This window comes from Drosophila subpulchrella, chromosome X (genome assembly GCF_014743375.2).
Source record: "Drosophila subpulchrella strain 33 F10 #4 breed RU33 chromosome X, RU_Dsub_v1.1 Primary Assembly, whole genome shotgun sequence".
Taxonomy (NCBI): Eukaryota; Metazoa; Arthropoda; class Insecta; order Diptera; family Drosophilidae; genus Drosophila; species Drosophila subpulchrella.
The window spans coordinates 18,030,117-18,051,235 of record NC_050613.1 but is presented as its reverse complement, the minus strand read 5'-3'; the positions used below and the strand labels follow the sequence as shown (position 1 = coordinate 18,051,235).

Genomic DNA, 21,119 nt, shown 5'->3' with positions numbered 1-21,119 from the left:
GCGAGACTTTTGCATAAAAATAAACAATTTAATTGCTGCATATTTCTGTCGGTGTGTATACGCATCAATGCGATATGAACTTGGGGCGCACCAAACACACATATGCACATTCGGCTGAAGAATTATTTACTGCAGTGTAAATAAACAACAAAACCAGCCGTATTGTTTTTGGGTTCGATTCGAAATTCGAATACTTAACAACAATTGTTCGGCGGCGGGCACGAAGTCGAAAATCGAGGAGACGAGGTGGTTTCTGCCCAAAACCATGCCATTTTGCTCCTCACTCGATTCCTGATCGCTGGCCGGGCGCGATCTCCATTCCAATTGTATTGTTTTCCAACCAAAAAAATTATTATTAATCGATTTTCCATTTGAATTCGCTGACTCGATCGTTTTGCGGCCCAATAAAATTAAAACCGTAAACTCGTAAGCCATTTATTCCGCCGTAAAGTTTCTCGATGGCCGCCGCGAAAGCCCCAAATCGCCAGTCGGAGCCGAAATTCCCGGTGGCGATGCCGCGAGGAGCGGTCTCGGTGAATCCCAATCCGGCAGTGCCCAAATCGCCGGACGGAATCACCGCACTGGCCAGGAAGAGCATTACGTCCATGTCGGACGAGGAGATCATCCAGGAGAACCTCAACGAGATCCTCGAACTCAAGTCGCGCGTAAGTTCGTTTTTTACCGGTGTTTTCCAAAAGTGCACTTTCGAAATCTCCCCAATTTTCTAAGCCTTCAAAATGTTGAAAAAATTCGAGATTCCGGAAATACTTTATAGTAGTACAGTGATTAAATATCCCTAATAGTGAAAAAATTCCCTAATATCGAAAAACATCCAATTTTTGGCGAAAAATAAGTGCATAAATTTCCCTGATGTTGAAAAATTTCTCTAATGTTGAAAAACATTCCTATTTGAAAAAAAAATCGATAAAACTTTTAATATTACGAAGATTTTGGGAAAAAAGATAATATTACGGACTTCATAGTTCTAATATGACACTAAAACGGTTGAAAAACCCAATCTAAAAATTGCCATCAAGGACTTTATTCCAGTGCTTCAATTTTTTTCTGTGTTTGTGACTCATCGGAAACACCTTGATTTACGGGCACGTCATTACGGATGACTTGGACTCCATGTTCTCCTAAAATTCACACGACGCCATCGTTTGTGGCGCCGTCATTACCAGCAGAATGTGTTAGACATAAAACCCGAAATGTTCCTATAGTTTCGCCTTAGATCTTTTGCACCTACAGTGGATATTAGATCAGAAAATGATACTGAAAATTCAAAATAACATATATAAATTTATTGAGAATCAAAAATAACTTTAAAAATATTCCTTTTACCATGTCTATTAAAAAACAATTTTATAAAATCAAACCATAAGTTTTGCTTCTGGTCAGATCACCTTAGTGAAATCCACACATCTCGCAGATACACAAAATCTCTAGACGTAAATCACGCTATTTTATGAAGTGTAAGATAATCAAACTTATATTAGGGTTCTCTTTTCGAATTCCTGTGTGCAATTAAAATTATTTTAATGGACAAGATGGTGATTCTAAACAGTGTAGGAATAGGAAAAGCCAAGGTCTAACTATTCGTTTGATTTTTATGCATTGAAGACTCGTTAAAATTGTGCCCGAATACTTTTTTAAAAGATCATAATTCCAATTAATCGATTTAGATTTGAATATTTTTGGAGTGATTTTTGTGTTGTTGTTGTTTTTTATATATCAATATCCACTGTAGAGTCTGTAGTTGCGAGTCCATTGTTTTTCTCTTGTGTATAAGCGTCTATATGCATGGAACGTGGAAATTGTAAACAATTGTTTTATGGCATCACTCACAAAAACAGAAAGAGAGGAACACCTAGAGCCCTGAAAATTCTTTTTCTGATTATGATTCTGCGAATGCAACCAGGGATGACTCAATTCTCACATTTGATGTCCTTTTCCAGGAGGAACGAAAAGCCAATGGACGCCTAGTGGCTGTCATCGTCTGTTTTTTGGGTATGTGAAGGGGTTTCGGGATAAGTCGAACTTTTCTAACACAAATTCACAGATAAAAACAATTTATGATGAAAAAGCGAGGGAAATTCAAGAGTTCATATTCCATTGATATATTTTCCGCTGTGATTTTAATCCTTCGTGGCTTATATTATTTTATTTAATTTAATATGAATGATGATTTTAATATGTATATGTATACATATATCTAATATTTTTATATCAAGGTAAAAAATATTAGATATATGTATACATATATGGTCATACTTATTATGTCAATAGAAAAAAACATTCATATTAAAACCATCTTTCATATTAAATAATATAAAATAATATAAGCCATATTACACCTTTTATTTGTATATAATTTAAATATTTAATACCTAATTTGTAATTCAATATGCAGATATTTTGTTATACTATTTCCTTTTTTTTTCAATGTGTATATGGTTTCACAATATCCATTTATTTCCTTTTACTAGACTTTCTGCATGTTAAACTAAAAGCAGGTCTAAAACTCAAAGTTACCACTTGTCTTCTAGGTTTAAATCCTACTTTAAGTTTTAACATTCGTAAGAGAAGTTGATCCTAAGATTATATAAATATATTTTCGAAATGGCTTTATGAACTAATTTAAAACTTATCAAAAACCAACTTTATTTAAAATAAAATGATGATGGTAGATTTAAAGTTAAGCTGGAAAGGCCTTCTTTTCCCTTTTATTTTATAGCATTTTTATCGCATCGCATTTGTAGATGTGTACCTTAAATTTAAATCATTTAAATTTTTTAAGGGAGATTTGTGGGAAACCCCTCTTTTGGTGTTAGCAAAGTGCGACTGTAACCCTGACTGGTAAATCCAAGACCCACCTCTCAACAGATCCCCATTCCACAGTGCTCTTCCTGGCCGTCTACCACGCCTGCGTCCGGAAGTCGGAGAACTCGCTGGCCGGCGTCCTTGTCCCGGCGGGCATCATGCTCTCCTACGGCGCCTGGGTGGCCGTCCTGGCCAAAAGGGACAAGCACCGGCGGGCCATGTTTGTAGGACACACATTGCTTGCACTTGCGGCGAGCCAAGCGAGCTGAGTTCACCCAGAGATGCTCTTCCATTTTGCAGGAGCGGCACATCGAGGAGGTGGCCCTGAAGAACAAGATCGAGCTGGAGGAGAAGCATGCCCGCCATGCCAAGCACTCGCATTCGCACCCGCATCATGGTCATGGTCATGGTCATGGCCACTCTGGCACGGATTCCACGGGCAGTGCCTCCAGCACATTGCACTATGTGAACGAACTGCTCCCGAATGGGGAGCACCGCAAGAAGCAGCGACGCCATCGGCACAAGGATCGCTCCGGCGATCGGGAGGATCACCAGCAGAGCCTGGAGGTTGGCGTCCATCGAGGGACGCCCAAGAGGCCCAGCTTCCGGCAGAAGCTCTTCGGCCAGACCATCGCCCATGTGAAGCTGGTTGAGGCCCAGAGCGACAGCACGGACTCGGCGGGCGGTCCAGGTCCGGGTTCAAAACCACCCAGGGGTACGAGTTCGAAACCCACTCACCACAATCCCAATTCCAATCCCAATCCCGGCGAGAAACGCCCGCGGCTACAGCCGCAAGTGGTGCGAGTCAGTTCGGTGCCATAAGTGAGATATATGGGTACCTTTGGCTCGGGGGTCGCCGAGGGGCTGGCCTCGCTATTGTATCGAATAAATAAATGTATTATAAAAAATATAAACAGGAAACTCGCCTTTATAAATAGACGGCAATCAAAGGAAGGAAACGATCCGATCTCCGTTTCGAAATCAATGCTAAATACGTGAGAATTGTATTGTGCAAACAGTTCCGACCATCTGGCTTTGGGTGGAGATGTTTCGATATTTTGATTCAGTTCGACTTGGTTATTATTGTTTCATTTATCCCTTCATTAAACAAATTTTTTTATTTACCCATACCTTTAAAAAAAATTTGTTTTTTTCCGAATGATCGGTTTTCCTTATAATGTTTCTAGGGCAATAGTATTGCTGTATATTTAAATTACCACATTATTATTCTGTAAGGTCAAGCATTTTTCCTGTCCCACTCAGAGCATTTTCAAAACAAAGGTCGGTTTCGCCCCATCTTTCTTCCCTTTTATGATTTCAGGGGCAATCATTTTATTGCATATTTTATTTACCACGAAATTTTCCTGCTTCCTCAATGGAAAATATTACAAATGTTTAAATCACCTTCAAAGGAATACACATAGTGGGTTTCCATTGTTTGAGGGAATTAATGGTGGCGTTATATTTAATGATCAGCACTATCCCTAGACGTTCGTGTGCGTGCTTCCAGACACGGAGTGGGCGCTAATTCCGGGCACATTGTTTTCGGTCATCGGATTGTTATTACAGTTTAATAGCTTACATGTGGTGGACCACACTCTGCCGCTGGGGGCCCCGAATTTAGGAATTCCCCCAGAACCAGAAGCACTCGCTTGTTTACACGGCGTGCCTTTCGGTGCCGCCGACTATGTTTGAACTGAAAATAACATAAAAGTAGCTAAGTTAATAAAACATTTTCTAACAACCTTTTCTAATTTTAACTTAAAATTTTAAGGTTACTTTTTATAAAAGCCATCTGTAAGGGATATGTTAAGATTTTTAAATTTTTCAAACATGTGTCTATAGTTTCCATGATGGTATAGAGTGAAAGGCAATTAGTTGGTAAAGGACTTGGTTAAATTTATTCTTTTTTACAATTATAATAAAAACATTAACATAAATACATTAAGTATTTAAAAAGCATTATTTTTTATTTTTTATAATACGTCCATTTTCTTTACAGATATAAAATGTATATTTTGTGGCCTTATGAGACTGTTATTAGTTGTAATGATTTTACCCATAAATGTACTAATTCAAATTCATCCATGATAAAAAAAATACCTAATTTATTTAAGTACTTACAGTTTTACAAAATATTAGACTTGAAACATTTGATTCTAGTTTTGCGCCCTACATTTAAAATCGATTGCATTCACGTTACTTTAATTTACTGCAGTGGAATGCCCCCAACGTGACCAACAAAAGTCCTGATACTTATATCGATAGAATTCCAGGACATAATTTTGTTAGAAAATCACCGTATCCTAACATTTCTGTTATGCTTGTCGATAGCCGTATTTTCTTACGTTTTCTGGCACTTACGTTTATTGATGGCGATAGCGATAGCAGTGAAATAATAAATATTTATTTTTAATTACGCACTTACGTTTCCGACACTTACGTAGCTAATAGCGATAACAGCGATAAGTCAGGTGAAAAAATATCTCGATATAAATATTTATTTATATACGAAAAGTATCGATTTGGTTACATTTCTCCCATCCCTAGCGTCGGCTTTTGAATATAAAACAAACGACGCGCCGAAAGTAATTGTTATTTGTTCCCCGTGCCCCGTGTTTTTTTTTTCGCATCTAGTAGTCCTTGTGCCCGTCGAACGGAAGTGTCAAACCCACCAGTGCCAGTCGCCCCAGTTGTGTAGTCAGTAGGAGCATAGGATTCCACATTTCCACACAGGACAGACCCGTTTGCTGCTCTCTGCCCGGCAAACACAAAAATTTAGTGAATATTTTCTACACTTTTTTTTTCGGTTGTGTTTTCTTTTTTAATTTGATAAAGTCACGTTGTGCCGACCGGTATTGTAATTCGGCTCGGTTTTCGTTGTTCGTCGGGGGTCTGGTGACCTTGCGCGACCCGCACCATGGACCTGCGCAGCTGGCGTAAGGTCCTCATCCAGTGGGTAAGTAGTGGCGATGCCGAGATCCTCCGGGTTCTAACCCGATACCATCCTCTAACGCGATTCCCCCACGCAGGTGATAGAGTGTCGCTTCATCGAACACAACTTTATCACACTGGAGCAGTCGGACATCGATGCCTTCTTCTCGATCTACGTGCAAAAGGCCCAGGTGGCGCCGGTGGAGGAGGAGGACGCGCTGCCGGCCCAGCCCGAGGAGCACCGCTCCCCCCTGCAGAACTTCCTGAGAGGTGAGTCCTCTGGTATTTTGCATTTCCAGCCCGAAATAGTTTGGCATGTCATGCCTCCTGAAAAAACAGGGTTGTCATCCTTCATCATAGGGGATTCTATTTTTTCAAAGTCATTGTTGTCCAAATGTCATGAGTCTGCATTCCAAGACACCTTTGATATAGGAACTTTTATAAAGAAAATAAAATAGGCACCTACCAGAGTCGATGGTTATAGACCTGATTATATGAGAATTTCACTTAATTGTCAACAGAACTAGTGGAAATTGTGGTATTCAAGGACTAATGGTTATTTTATACCATTTCAGTACTTCCAGGTTATATATGTAGACTCATATCTAGAGTTTCCCTTTTTAAAGAAATTTCTTTTGTGCCTTGAAAAGGTTTTGGGTATACATAGGAACCTTGTATAGACACTATCCGAGTTGATATTTATGTTATAGAACTGATTATATGAGAATTTCACTTTGTTGTCAACAGAACTAGTTGAAATATTAGTATTCAAGGACTAATGGTCATTGTATATTATTTCAGTAATGCCAGGGTATATAAACTCATATCTAGATCAGATAAAAAGGTTTTGGATATAGGAACATTCATGGGGAAAAGGCAGGACATTGTTGTTTAAGTTATAGAACTGATTAAATGAGTATTTTTTTATTTTCAATAAAACTAGTTGAAATATTATATATTATATTATATTATTCAAGGGCATATCTTTATTTTATGCCATTTTAGCCAAATCTTGTATTGTGATTATTAATACCATTTAGATACGTACACATATCAAATCCCCTTTTTAATTTGGTTATTTTCTTAAGGTTTTGGGGTTTTCAAAGGATTTTCTCTCTTGCATTTTACTTTATTTCAATTCATTGTCAATAAACTAGTTGAAATAGCAGGATTATTCAGAATTAATGGCCATTTCACACAATTTTAGTGATATCTTAGATTATTATAAGAACTGCAAGGGTGTGAACCCTTCTCAAGTCCCCTTTTAACCCAGTTCCTTTGGCACCTTGAAAATGTTTTGGGATTTTCCAAGGATTTTCCTTCCCTAACCCATTTTATGATTAAAACTAGCCAACTAATGATACACATTTTTATTCAAACGCAGATCATTATCCAGAGTTCAGTGCCCATATAGATGGCCGTGGACAACTCGTGACCGCGGACTACTTGTACGTCTACACGCTGCTCCTGCATTACTCCTGCGTGAAGCAGCCCAGCGTGTTCATCCACAGCATCTGCAAGAAGCTGCCGGAGCTAGTGCAGACCTGCATCGCCAACTTCTTCGGCCAGACGTTGGAGCAGCAGTTGACGCGCCAATTTCTCCGCCAGTCTATGAGCAATGTGGCTGTGACTTTCCGCCAGGGCGTCGAGATCAGCCCCAATCGTCCGAGCTGCGGCCCCATGAGTCCCGAACAGGCCATTGACACCACACCGGGCACAGCCTCGTCCACATCCGCATCGCCTCGGCCGCCGAGCAGCACGCCACAGATCCGTCATCGCGATCGCAAGCGCCTCCAGATGTCCGCCAACGAGATGCCAGCTCCGCCCACACCCAGGAGCGAGCTGCTGGAGCAGCGTACCCGGGAGCTGCGCGGTGTTCGGGCCCAGCTGGAGGTGTTGTCCTACGAGAAGACCGTGCTCGAGGAGCAGCAAGCGGAGAAGGAGGACCTGATTAAATCGCTAAGCAAAGGTAGGAATGCCTCATAGATCTTGTGGCTTGCAGCCCTTTGATAATTAAATATTATATATTATTAATTTTTCCCATTTCAGAAAACATAATGGCCAAGAGTCAACTGGCCAAGCTCAAGAACGCCGTCCAGAATGGTGAGAATGCCGACGATTCCGTGACGGACAACGTGCCAAATGAGTTCGATCATGTAGGTAGTAGACCACCAGATGGTCACAGGTAGCAGGTGCCATAAACCAATAATAAAACTTTACCTTATTTCAGCTGAAGCGGAGCCTGATGAAGGAAATCAGCCAAAAGGAGGCCATTATCGCCGAGACCAACGATAAGCTACAGGATTTGCGCGCCGAAAAATCCGAGCTGGTCGAGGAGGTAAGCTACCTGTCTGATTTTATGGGGGCATTACACAAAAGAACTAAATCCGCCGAATTTTGTGTGAATATCGGCGAAAAACTAGTAACCTTAGGGTTGGAACTGTACACACGTTTGGTATTTGTTAAATTAATATTTTTGAACTCACATTTAATGAATATTCATATGATTATTTTTGTATTTAATTTTAACAAATTAAAGCTAGTAGGTATATAATTCTAAAATTAATATTGGCGAGAAAGGGAGCTGTTTTAAATTCAAAGTACCTAATATCTACCTAAAATTCCCTAAATATATATTTATATTGATACTCATATAATTTGTTTTTCTTCTTGAATAGCTTAAAGCGTCCGGGGACAAACTTCTCGCGTGCGTGGACAGAATCCGGGAGCTGGAACAGCGCCTGGAGGAATCCATCCTGATTGTATCTTCCAGAGAAGATACAATCATCTGCTTGGAGCGCGACAAGCAGGAGCTGGATCGTTGTCTACAGGAAGCGCGCGAGGAGTTACACAACCGACGTGAGGTTCTAAATGCGTCCTCGGACTTGCTCAACTGTTCCCTGTCCGCGAACACCACGCCCGAGAATCTGGGCAGCTCTGTGGTCGACAAGCAGCTGCGCGAGAAGGAGCACGAAAACGCCGAGCTGAGGGAAGAGCTGCAGAAGCAGAACGCAATCTTGCTGGAGTTAAGCGAGAGTGTGGCTTGCTTCGTCGAGAAGCACAGCATCGAGCCTGACCCGCTGGCAGACGAGAAGTCCCCATTAGTGTTGTCCAGCATTTATATGATCGAGTTGACATTTGCGGCGGAGGTGGCCAAGAACGCCCGACTACAGAAGCAGTGCGACAGTCAGACCAAGGATTTCGACGATCTTCACTCGAGGTTCCAGTGGTCAGTCGAATCTCTGGAGAAACAGAGAGAACAGTTGGACGAGGCCAGGGCCAGGATTGATGAGCTTGAGGAGGAACTTGGAGAAGCAAGTCGGAGTCATGCCAGAAAGATTCGTCAAATGCAGGAGGATCACGATCACGACATTAACGTGTACCGCTTGGAGAACAAGAAGATAATTAAACTCAACGATAAGCTCAATGAGATGGTGGCCAAGGGAGACGCACATCTGGCCGAGATCAAGGAGCAGCTGGGCGAGAAAGAGCGTCAGATAGACGATTTGGGTGCTCAAATCTTGGATCTGCACGAGCGGAACGAGTCGCTCGGAAATAGGATCACCCTGATCGATGAGGAGCGAAGCAGCGAGGCAAGCCGTTCGGAGAAGGAGCTGCGCTGTCATACGTACTTGCGTGACAAGTATAACCATTGTCGAAGCCAGCTTAAGGATAGGATCGAGGACATGGATAAGTTGACCCACCAACTGGATGCGTCTGACTGGGAGAGCGCGTGTCAACGCGTGCTCCAGTTGCAGTCTGAATGCGAATCTCTCATGATGACAATGGAATCGCTAAATACGAACATAAAGACAAGGGCGGATGAGGTGCAGCGTCTCACCAGCCAACGGGATGAGCTTAATATCCAAAACGATTTTCTGAACCAGCAGTACGGCAAGTTAAAGGAGGATTCAGACTATTTTCTGGGCCGCATCTCTAGCCTCTTAAGGGCCGAAAACTCTGTGACCTCTCTGACATCCTCCATCGACTCGACAACGGACGAAATTGGCAAGCGATTCCGTGAAATTGAATCGTTGGTCGAGCAGCACATGAAATCGTTTGATGAGTCTGAGGCGAGGGTGAATAGTTTGAATGATGAGTTGGCAGATCTTCAGCGACGCATTGCAGAGCTTACCAATGAGAACGAGACACTGGTTGCCCAGAAGGTCCAAGAAGTGGACCAACTGGGTGAAGAAATTGAAAAACGGAATGACTTGATTAAAAAACAGAATGACGAGATCGCCCCTCTCGCCAAAAAGGTTGGCCTGTTAGAAAAGGCTCTGAAAAAAACTCAGGACAAGTTGGCGAAGGCTCTTGTGATGTCACAAAGCTTAAGTACGGCAGCCATCAATTCTATTGCCGCCATTGAGCCTCGTCTTTTGAAATTGGGTTCAATCTCCACTTATGCGGGATGCACTGATTCAAAAGACCCCGCGCAATTCCAATCTTGGATGACCCAGTTTGTAGACATCTATGACCAAATGGATGCCAGTCGCCAGACTCTGGAGGACCGCTGCGGTGAGGCCTCGAGGAAAATGGATACGCTTAGCAAGGCCAAGAAGCGACTGGAGGAGCAGGTGCAGCAACTGCAGAATAAGTCGACCAACGATCAGATCCCTATGCTAAAGCAACTCAACGAAACCATCAACAACCTGGAGCTGGTGAACGACAAGCTGACCAAGGACAACATTAAGCTTCATGACATGAATCTGGAGTTGGGTGAGAGTCTAATGAAGTCCCACAAGGAGGTGGAACGTCGCGCAACCAAATACGTCCAGCTGGAGGCTGCGGATAGGCGGAAGGCCAGCGATCTGCAAGATTGCCGAAAGAAGCAAGATGAACAGAGAGCGGAACTGAAGTCCATGCAGGAAAAAATGGCCGCGTTAAAGGAAACGTATGAGAAACAGATTGAAGAACTGAAAGCTAACTGTGAACAGCGGTCCAAGGACGTTGAGAAAGAGGTGGATGGAAGTCACGACTTGCAGGTAAACCTAAAGGAAAGTGAGGACAAGGTATCAAAACTAGTGGAAGAGCACAAGCAACTGTTGAAGAGCACGAAAGATGAGCACGAAAAGCGTTGCAAAGAGCTCGAGAAGCAGTTGGCCGAAAAGGATGAAGAGCAGTCAAAGTTGAAGGCTTTGGAAGCAGAATGTCAAAAGCGCTGCCAAGACATCGAGAAGCAGCTGTCCGAGAAGGAGTCCCAGTCCTCGGAGTTGGTCAAAGAGCACGAAGAAGAAGTTAAGACAATCAAAGCGGAGCTGGAGGAGGCTCGCTACCAGGAGAAGGAGATGCGCCTAAAGGACAAAGAGCTGCGCGAGACCATAGAGACCCACAAGCAACTCTTAAGAGAAGCTACTTCCGATTTACAGGATTCTCGCCTTCAGGAGCAGAGCATGCGCCAAACTATGGAGACCCACAAGCAACTAATGATGGAATCGGGTCCCAGCGAGGAGGTCCTCATTTTGCGTAACAAGCTGCAGGAGGAAGAGAAGCTTACGAAAGAGCTCAAAGCAAAGCTGGAGAAGCAAGGAGGCAGCGAGGAGCTTCTCAGCTTGCGCAATAAGCTCCAGGAGGAGGAGAAGCTTAGGAATGAGCTCAGGGTAAAGGTAGAGAAGCTGGAATCCAGCGAGGAGCTTGTCAGTTTGCGTAATAAGCTCCAGGAAGAGGAGAAGCTTACGAATGAGCTCAGGGCAAAGGTAGAGAACCGAGAATCCAGCGAAGAACTTCTCAGCTTGCGCAATAAGGTCCAGGCGGAAGAGAAGCTTACGAATGAGCTCAGGGCACAGCTGGAGAACCGAGAATCCAGCGAGGAGCTGCTCAGCTTGCGCAATAAGCTCCAGGCGGAAGAGATGCTTACGAGTGAGCTCAGGACACAGCTGGAGAATCGAGAATCTAGCGAGGAGCTGCTCAGCTTGCGCAATAAGCTTCAGGCGGAAGAGAAGCTTACCAACCAACTAAGAGCAGAGCTGCAGGAGCAACGACCCAGCGAGGAGCTTCTCAGTTTGCGTAATAAGCTGAAGGAAGAAGAGAAACTTACGAATGAGCTCAGGGCACAGCTGGAGAATAGAGAATCCAGCGAGGAGCTGCTCAGCTTGCGCAATAAGCTCCAGGAGGAAGAGAAGCTTACGAACCAACTGAGAGCAGAACTGGAACAGCGAGGATCCAGCGAGGAGCTTCTCAGTTTGCGTAATAAGCTCCAGGAGGAAGAGAAACTTACAAATCAGCTCAAGGCGCAGCTAGAGAAGCGAGGATCTAACAAGGAGCTTGTCAGCTTGCGTAATAAGCTTCAGGACGAAGAAAAGCTTACTAAGCAGCTCAGGACAATGCTAGAGAAGAGAGAATCCAGTAAGGAGCTTGTTAGTTTGCGTAATAAGCTCCAAGAGGAAGAGAAGGTTACTAAGCAGCTCAGGGTGAAGCTAGAGAAGCAACGTAAAGAGTTGAGTAAGGCCAAGGCGGACCTGGAAGACTTGAAAAGCGCCGAGAAGGATTTACACAGTCTACAAACCAAACTTAAGGACGAAGAGAAGCTTACTCATCATCTTAAGGAGGAGTTGAGCTCAGCTAAGGTCCAACTCGGAGGCGATGCAAGCAGTACGACTGAACTAAGAAAACTGTACGACAACTCCAAGGAGGAGCTGATCAGTTTGCGTAACAAGCTCGAGAACGAAGCGAAGCTTATGGATCAGATGAAAATGTTGCTAGACAAGCAACACAAAGATCTGGCCAAGGCCAAGGAGCAGCTCAAGAGCGCCGAGAGCTCCAAGGAGGAACTGCTGGCTCTCCAAAGCAAACTTCAGCATGAACAGAAACTTACGGATCAGCTTAAGGAGGAGCTGAGCAAGGCCAAGGCCGAACTCGCAAGCAATGCAAATAGAACGACGGAACTTAATAAATTGTATCAGAGCTCCAAGCAGGAACTGCTCAGTCTACAAACCAAACTTCACGACGAACAGAAACTTACGGATCATCTAAGGGATCAGCTTAAAGACGAACTGGATAAATTGTGTGGCAGCTCCAAGGAGGATCTGCTCAGTTTACAAACTCAGCTCCAGAACGAAGAGAAGATCAGGAATCTGATCAAGAAGAAGCTGGTCGAGAAAGAGGAAGAGCTAAAAGCGACCAAGTCGCAACTTGAAAGCAATGCAAATCGCTCCAAGGAGGAGATGCTCAGCTTGCGTAATAAGCTCCAGGGCCAGGAGAATCTAAGTCATCAGCTCAATGCCGAGCTGGCCAAGCAGCAGGAGCTGCTCAGCACAGCCAATGCCCAACTCAAAAGCTACGCAGATCTGCAAGCGTTGTACGACGTCTCCAAGGATGAGTTGGTAAGGCTTTGGAATATGATTCAAACGGAGCAACAGCTTTCGAAGCAGCTCAGAGCAGAGCTGAAGGCTCAGGCCGATGCTCACCAGAAGGAAGTGGATGGTTTGAAACTAGAAAGGGATTCCATACTGTGTGAGATCCAAGTGGTTAAGCAGCGAATGGTGAAGGCCGAGCGCGAGTACCAGGTCAGTCTGGCCACCCTGGAGGACCAAATTGAAACGTTGGAGGAGCGCCAGAAACAGGCGGGACCAGAGTGTGCCGCTGCCAACGACCGGATCAAAGAGCTGGATTCAAGTTGCAAAGCCAAGGAGGAATATATCGACGATTTGAGGGATCAGCTCTTGCAGGCCGAGCTCATGTACGATCGCCTGGAGCTAGCGAATAGCTGCCAAGATGGGGAGGTGCAAGAACGAAACCGACAGCTGGCAAAGAAAGATGAAGAGATGGCTGAATTGCGCAATTGCGCTGAGCGTAACCAGAAGCAGGGGCAGCAGGATATGGTAGAGTTGCAGCAACGTTTGGATAGCGAGATGGTCAAACGCCAAAAGGCCGAGGAACAGTTGGCCGCAGCCAGCGGACGACTAACCGATCTTGTCCAGGAATTGGACGGCACACGACTCGTCCACGATGCCTGTCAATTCGAGCTGGAGGAGAAGACGCGCGAGGTTGAAACCATTCGTGCCGAGTCGACGGAGCGCATCCGTTCCTATAAGGAGCGCCTGGACGCCCTATCACAGCAGCTGGCCCAATGCAAGGAAGACCTGGCCGAGCTGAGATCGGCCAACGAGAGCCGATCGCAGAGTCCAAAAGATCTTGGTGCCACCTACAGCAAGGCGGATGCCCCGGAAGCGGACTCCAATCTCGGCCAGCTGCACCAGGAGGCGGTGCGAAACAGCAAGCTTGCGCTGGACTGCCAGATCCTGCAGGCCAAGTATCGCGACGCCAAGGATGAGATCCAGCGCTGCGAGCAGAAGATCAAGGACCAGCGTCTCGAGATGGAGGGCAAGTTGGACAAGATGAAGACCAAGATGGTAAGTCGTTTTTAGTCCTAAAACCGAATTCGGTTGGTGGCATGGACATATCCTTATCCAATAAAAAGTGATTACATCCCAGAAACCATGCCATTTTAGACCTGCCGTTGGATTTTTTTTTTTGCCTGTGCATGTTTTTTACGTTGTTTGTTGTTTTGCTGTACTAACTTGTCCAGAATTAGGGGGTGGTGGTGGTTTCCTTGTGTATGTGCTCTTACAGGTCCTCTAAATTCACCGGAGTTTCGGTTAAAATTGATCGAGAGATGGATGCTTAGCTATAAGGTATACTTATATACATCGATCTAGTCATGTCCTTTCTTCATCTTTAAACAAATTTATAAAAAGCTAGGGCTTCTTTGACTATAGACGGAACATAAGGAATATCCTATAGCAGCTATAGAGCTTAGAGAACTTGGGGAACTCTCATATTTGTCAAAGAATATAATAAATTTAAAGAGCTTAGGTCAGGATATTTATTCGATTCTCGTATTAAAATTTGAAATCATAATAGAAGGCATATCCACAATTGCAGAGTTGTAGCTTTATTTAACCGAACTGTCACACCATGGAATTAAAAAGCATATATCTTTCCTTCCTCTCTCCATTCACTCCTTCAAAAAAAAAAAAAACACCAATCAAACATCCTCCATTTCCAATCCCAATCCCGGAACCCCAAAAATATCCCATAAACCCCCATGCCAACCAAAAGACCCAGACATATCTGTCGGTCGACCCGAGGACTGTTGGCCGCCTTACGAGGGTCTCAAGAGGCACAGATGCGAGACGTGGGGCAGAAGTGGCAGCTGAAGAACAAGCGGTACCAATGGCAGGACAAATATTGGTCAGGCGCATTGGCGACGAGCCGGTAGAGGTCGGGAACGTTTACAACGAACCGGTAGAGGTCGCGAACCCTGACAACGAACCGGCAGAGGTCCGAAACAATGAGATCCCGCGCCGTTACGTATACCAATGCACCCGATCCCTGTTATTCCTGGTCGGCCTGAACGCCTTATTTTTAGCTGGACTTCTCTTGACTCTGCATATGAACGACACAGAGATCGATATCGTTTTTCATAGCCCAACGGAGTTCTAGACTGACAAATGTAGATTTTGTTATTAGCTATTTACATGTTGTTATATACTTATGTACCTACTTTGAATATATATATCTGATAAATTTCCACAATGCCTCGGCATTGCCCAAAATGTTTTTTGTTTGTTTTGTTTGTTGTTTATTGTTTATTTGTTATCCTCGCTGTACTCACTGCTGTCTCACTTGCTCGCCCCCCGAAACCCGAACCCAAAATATACACTGCCCTAACTTGTCCACGTTCACCCACACGCCACACGCACCCGGACATTTGACACACCATCCGCAGCGCTCCTTGTACACGGCGGAGGTGACCCGCATGAAGGAGAAGCAGGAACGGGATGCGGCCAAGAGTGCGTCCGAGATGGAGGCCCTCACAGCCCAGGTAAATATGCGCTCTTCTAGTCTTCAATCCATTGGAGTTGTGATACTAATTCTTGCATCTCTTTTGTGTAGAACGCCAAGTACGAAGAGCACACGCGCAAGCTGTCCAACCAGATTGTCCGGCTGAACGAGAAAATCCTGGAGCAACAGAAGCAGCATGCCATCATCAGCACCAAGTTGCGCCATCTGCAGATGCAGCCAGTGTGCGAGGCGAGGCCCACCACTGCCACGATAACCGTTTCCTCCAGCTCATCGACGGCGGCCACCGAGGATTGGCAGCCCTTCAAGCGGCCCAGTGCCCCGTCCTCCAACCTGGCCATGGAGGATGAGGAGGGCGAGGTGTTCAACAACACCTACCTGACGGACCTCAAACTGGGACGTGTGCCCGCGGACATGACGTAAGCGATGGTCTTTGATCTGTTACCCCGAAATTAATATATTTATCGTTTGTGCAGGGCTGAGGAGCTGATCTATAGGAACTCGCTGCAGCCGCCACACCTGAAGAGCACTTATGCCGCCCAGTATGATCTGGGCAGCCAGGACGAAGATCTTAAAGTAAGCGTTAGCAGTAGCCCGACCTCCGGCGGCAGAGTCACCGGCAATAGTAGCAGCAGCAACAGCAGCAGCAGCAGTAGCAGCAGGACCAGACACGGCTCGAGCGGCACACCCTTGCGGGCCCAGCACGCAGCCATGAAAGCAAAGTTTGCCCGCATGATGCGCCGGCAGTAGAACCATTTAACCCATCCCCTACCAAGACACCGAGTGAGCTTTTGTCCCAGTAAAGTGTCCGTGCCGTTCTGTCTTGAAATTGCTGTGGTTGTTTACGTTCTTGTCTTGTCCTTACTACATGTCCTGTTTAATATATATGAGTGTCAAGCTAACACAGTTGCTGTCCAAGGCCCCGTATGTCTTATATATCAATCTTAAGGGTTATTTGTTTTATCACCTTTTGCAGGACGGACCACACAGTCTGGATGACAGCATGAGTGCCCTGCTGAGCTCCTCGAGCACTGGGACGCGCAAGAAGTCCATGGGCACCCATTACAAGCGGCCGGGACCGCCCACGCCGAGCAAGAACGGTGGCAGGTTGTCCTTTGGCAGTTCGGAGCCGCCGCGCGAGATCCTGCGGGAGTTCGGCGACCACCACAACAACACCTCCAAGACGCCGGCGCGCTTTAAGTTCCTCACGCAGCGCTTCAGCGTGGGCAGCAGCGGTTTGCCCCGGGATGAGGTGAGTGCGGACCATGGAGTCCATGGCTAGTGTGCAGTAGATTTGTGCTTTTCAATGTTTTGGTTGTTTTGTGGATGTAGTGCTTGTGTGACACTGAACTTAAGGGGACTCATTTAGGCTCTCTGATTGGTTTTTAAAATAATTGGAATATTTGTAATGATATATGGTCGAAAAAACAATAGTTATATCTTAATTGGAAATATTGTAGGAATGTCAAGGCAAAAACTGATGGGAAAATGTTTGTTGTAATTTACATTTTGTATTACGTTTACTTAGCAAACGAACATTTGGATTTTATTATAACTAGACGTTGCATTTTATGTAAAATCGTTTTCTTAAAATGAAATTTTCAGACATTCGATTGATTAAAAAATGATTTCATAAAGTCATAAATCATAAAATATAATCCCAATCTAATTTTGGTTTTGTATAAAAAATTAGTAATTCGACTGAAAATATTTAAGAAATCGAATTCACATAAAATCGCACATCTAGTTATGATAAAGTGTCTATGTTATCTGGCATAAAAGGAAGTAGGAATGTTTTAAGGAACATGAACATCAGAAAAAATATTCCTAAAGATGCTTCCCTACTTCTCTCTTTAAAAAATTTGTAAAAGGTATACAAAAAAGTGGGAATATATTTGGGAATAATGTTTCTAATCATTGGAAAAGAATATTCAGTTCACTTTTTAGGGAAACTCCCCCCATTTTTTCTTTAAACAAGTCGTAAAGGTATACAAAATATTTTTTTTGAAATCTACTTGTAATTGACTTTATGGGTAAACTTACCTACTCCTTCCCTTAAAAAATCTTTAAAAGTATAAAAATGTAGGAATATTTTTAGGAAAATGTTTAGGAACTGTTAAAAAGAATAGGGGAAACTCTCATACTCCTTTCTCTAAAAAAGTCGTAAACGGTTTGGAAACTTGTTTTTTAAATAGAGAGTGTTCAGTGTCATCGAAAATTGTCTTATACTTGAGCTGTAGCTTGGATAGTCCAAATCCTTAGTTTAGTGCCATAGGGCATTTTGAGTGCCCTAGTGCTTTGTCCATGTGTCGTCTTCGTGCGCGTGTTGTTGTCGTCCTCGTCCTTTGTGTGGCTCCACTGCAGCCGGCAACTGACCTGGCCTCTCCCACAGCTGCCGCGTCGCAAGCGGCCGAATCTTCTGACCGGAATACAGCGCCGTAGGCTGCGCCAGGCGGTGGGTTTGTTTTGTACATCAACGCCCCGCAAGAGCCGCTCCTACTACGATCAGCAGCGTCTGATCCGCGCCAGCGATGCGGACACATCGGAGGCGCAAGTCGAAGTAGAGGAGGAGGAAGAGGAGGAGATGGTAATGGAGGCAGAGGAGGAGCGCCCAGAGGATCAGGCTGAGCAGCAGGGCACTCCGCACTTGTCCACTGCAGCGCTGTTGGCCCTGACCAAGGGCAACACCCGCCGCCTGACTGGCCAAATGAAGCAACGGAAGGGCCGCGTTTCCCTCTGCATACACGGCAACATTTTCGCCAAGAGCCGTACCGCGGCGGCGTTGAAGGTGTCCCATCAGGTGGTGTCCGGAAAGCGGGTTCTGCTGCGTCGAAAGTTGCGCCAGGAGCGGTTGGGCCGCTTCGATCAGGCCCGCCACCTGGACCAGGTCTCCTTCGCCAAGTCGCCCGATTCCGCCGACAATAACAACTACAGTCTGCACAATCGCAATGAGGAGCAGCAGCAGCAGCAGCTCCTGATGGGCCGGACGGTGGTGCTGGGTGGCAAGAGGCCAAGGAGTCCTGTCGTGTCCACCACTTTCAACGTGGAGCAGCACAGCGAGACCTGGCAGCTGCAGCAGCAGTTCGAGTCCGAGAACCTGGCCACCTGGGCCATGGAGAATGACCAGAGTGCCTTGGACGAGACCCAGGAGGTCTGGCATTTCGAGCAGCTGTGCCAGGAGACGGAGTCCACGGCTCCCTTCCAACTGCAGCCGCTTAACTATGAGCCAGCCGTTGAACCAGCGCCGGCGGAACTGAAGCTACCGCAATTGGTCAGCTCGTGCAGCAACATCACCGATGCCAGTTGCACCACCAACATGACCAGCACCTCATCCCGGCGATCCACCTGCACCGTCTACTCGATGGGCAGCGTGCACATGCAGCCGATGCCGCAGATCAATATCACCTATGTCCAGCCCACGGGCTCCCAGCTGGCCAGGTCCATGCACAACCGCTCGCTGCCGGCTCAGTGCAGGCGAATCCTGTGCCGCCTTAGCTTCGGCGAGCGGGTGATCGTGGGCTTGATCCTGCTGGCCATCGTGGGGCTGTGCTGCCTGCAGCTGGAGAACAGGACGGTGCTGGTCCTCACCGCCGTGCTGGCCGCCATGGGCCTGCTTCTCCTCACCGTTTCGTTTGCCGGTCGCCATTAGAAACGCCACAATAAAAACCAGAAACCAAAGCAATGGAAATCGCACAGATTTCGCTTAGCCATGTGTAATGCCCATCGTTATGTGTGTACTCATCTCTTGTCCATTTACAGAACTCGCCGCCCAAGCGCCGTCTCAGCAACATGTTCAAGCGCAAGTAGCTGCCGTCGCAGTATTATCTACTCATTTTCCGATCCAGATCCACATCCAGATCCAGTCTCCGCTGCGTCCACCTGATTATCACAAATACTTTTCGGATTCAATTGGGAAATCTTCATTTATTATTGGAATTAAGCTTTTTTTTTCTGCCTCAGTTAAACCCTTTCTGGATATAAAAATCTATGTTTATTATATGTTTAAATGGTACCATATCAAGAAGAACATCAGATGAAAAATAAAATTTTATGTACATATTCAAAGATTGTGCAGTTTTCAATGCGGAAAAATGTGTTCTGCTCATTGAGCGAAAGAAATCTGGCTTTATTGGTAGTTATCTTGGAAATGATCATTTATTCGGGGGTGGGATTGTAATTTGACTAATTTCTAGATCAGCTAGTGGAACGACTGGCGCCATCCAGTTAGAAAAATCTGTTTAACCAATTTTAAAGCATTATATTTACATGTTATTCGGGAATTCATTTTTAAAAGAAAATAATAATTAAAAAATATAAAGAGAAATAATCCATTATTAAAAAAAAAGTTAAATATTAAAAAAGGCTAAGAATGTTTTTAAAGATATTTAAATACCTGATCTATATTACATGTACTTGTAAAAAAAATGTATAGGGTGTTTTCTAGGGAAGTTCTGGCTCACAAAAACCTGACTACAACTATAAATGCCTTTATATAGGTCAGATAAGTAGGATATTTCGTAATGATGGGTCTTAATCAGAGGGAGGCCGGTACTATAACGCTTAAGAGATTGTTTTTAAGTTGGGGGCCGTGAAAACGGTCCGAAGAAAGAAGTTCGAGAAAACCTGCTCCGGCCAAGGTGAGCAGGAGGCTCGCTCCACCGATCTGTTGAGAGGCCCGATCGACTGACTTACCCACTGACTAACCTGACTCTGATAAATCGGGGACTGTTATGATGCAATGGCAAGGCTTGCGCGAAAAACATATTTTTGTTTATCGCGATATAAAAGGCCAATTAAGTGCCGGGCACAACAACAACAGCTTTGACTAATCACAGTTAAAGGCAAAACAAATATTTAGAACATTGTAAATAAAAAGAATATTTACATAATAGTCAGGGATACCCAATAACAAACAATATTTGCCACTGTAAGCATGGTTGAAAACAAAAACACAAAGACGTTTAGCAATGGTTTGTTGGGGGTCTTGTAAGGTATGCTGATAAGTTTGGTCAGGGAGTTAGGATAAGTTTAGTCAATGGAAAAATAGGTAAGAATCAGATACTAAAAAAGAAGAAAATATGAACAATAGGATATCCTTTTATATATATATATTTATATATATACCATTTTTTCTTTAGATTTTATAACAGTTTTATAGGTTTTAACAGGTTTATAAGGTTTTAATAAAATTCACTGCATTATCCATAATCAGATTAAAATAAAATGACTCAAGGCTGACTCATAGTCCCTAAAATAAATTATCTGATTAAAACTAAATGTATACTCGCATAGTATCGTTAATTTTCTATTTTTGATTTAAAGAACAAAATAAAAGTTTAAAATATAAAAATAACTTTGTCATTCCCCCACTTTTTGATTTAAATAACCACATTCGTGAGACTAAGTCAAAATAAATCGTAATATACGGCTCAATATTGATCAGTTCTATTTATCAAGTTGTATTCTCATTCGTTTCTAAATTTCTTCTTTTGTGAATGTCCATTTTTGTGGCTTTAACTCTTGTTTCTGATTTTTTGCGACGCAGTTTGGAACTGCAA

General features: G+C 44.4%; 2 protein-coding genes across 6 annotated transcripts; both read left to right on the top strand.

The window, feature by feature from the left end:
- The first annotated feature begins 276 nt into the window (after positions 1–276).
- On the top strand, positions 277–3,737 carry LOC119558315. The gene is made up of 4 exons (XM_037871723.1): positions 277–665; positions 1,959–2,010; positions 2,902–3,047; positions 3,124–3,737. Exons 1-4 carry the CDS (start codon positions 459–461, stop codon positions 3,643–3,645), a joined length of 927 nt encoding a protein of 308 aa, XP_037727651.1. The 5' UTR covers positions 277–458; the 3' UTR covers positions 3,646–3,737.
- Positions 3,738–5,412: 1,675 nt separating this feature from the next.
- LOC119558313 (trichohyalin) lies at positions 5,413–19,611 on the top strand. 5 transcript variants are annotated; one of them, XM_037871718.1, is made up of 11 exons: positions 5,413–5,782; positions 5,856–6,027; positions 7,142–7,726; positions 7,807–7,913; positions 7,988–8,095; positions 8,436–14,108; positions 15,488–15,583; positions 15,655–15,980; positions 16,038–16,137; positions 16,538–16,813; positions 17,954–19,611. In XM_037871718.1, exons 1-11 carry the CDS (start codon positions 5,744–5,746, stop codon positions 19,208–19,210), a joined length of 8,739 nt encoding a protein of 2,912 aa, XP_037727646.1. In that variant the 5' UTR covers positions 5,413–5,743; the 3' UTR covers positions 19,211–19,611. The 5 variants fall into 5 exon arrangements, with proteins under 5 accessions (XP_037727646.1, XP_037727647.1, XP_037727648.1 ...); XM_037871720.1 differs by having other exon boundaries at positions 5,415–5,782; positions 19,321–19,610; XM_037871721.1 differs by lacking the exon at positions 17,954–19,611 and having other exon boundaries at positions 5,416–5,782; positions 16,038–16,344; positions 16,538–16,678.
- Positions 19,612–21,119: the final 1,508 nt, after the last annotated feature.

Bases quoted from the DNA above. Each gene is read 5' to 3' on its own strand.
- LOC119558313 (XM_037871718.1), top strand. From the start codon at position 5,744: ATGGACCTGCGCAGCTGGCGTAAGGTCCTCATCCAGTGG. The intron at 7,727-7,806 runs GTAGGAATGCCT...TTCCCATTTCAG, and splicing joins GATTAAATCGCTAAGCAAAG to AAAACATAATGGCCAAGAGT. The intron at 7,914-7,987 runs GTAGGTAGTAGA...ACCTTATTTCAG, and splicing joins TGCCAAATGAGTTCGATCAT to CTGAAGCGGAGCCTGATGAA.
- LOC119558315 (XM_037871723.1), top strand. From the start codon at position 459: ATGGCCGCCGCGAAAGCCCCAAATCGCCAGTCGGAGCCGAAATTCCCG. The intron at 666-1,958 runs GTAAGTTCGTTT...GTCCTTTTCCAG, and splicing joins TCCTCGAACTCAAGTCGCGC to GAGGAACGAAAAGCCAATGG. The intron at 2,011-2,901 runs GTATGTGAAGGG...CCCATTCCACAG, and splicing joins TGTCATCGTCTGTTTTTTGG to TGCTCTTCCTGGCCGTCTAC.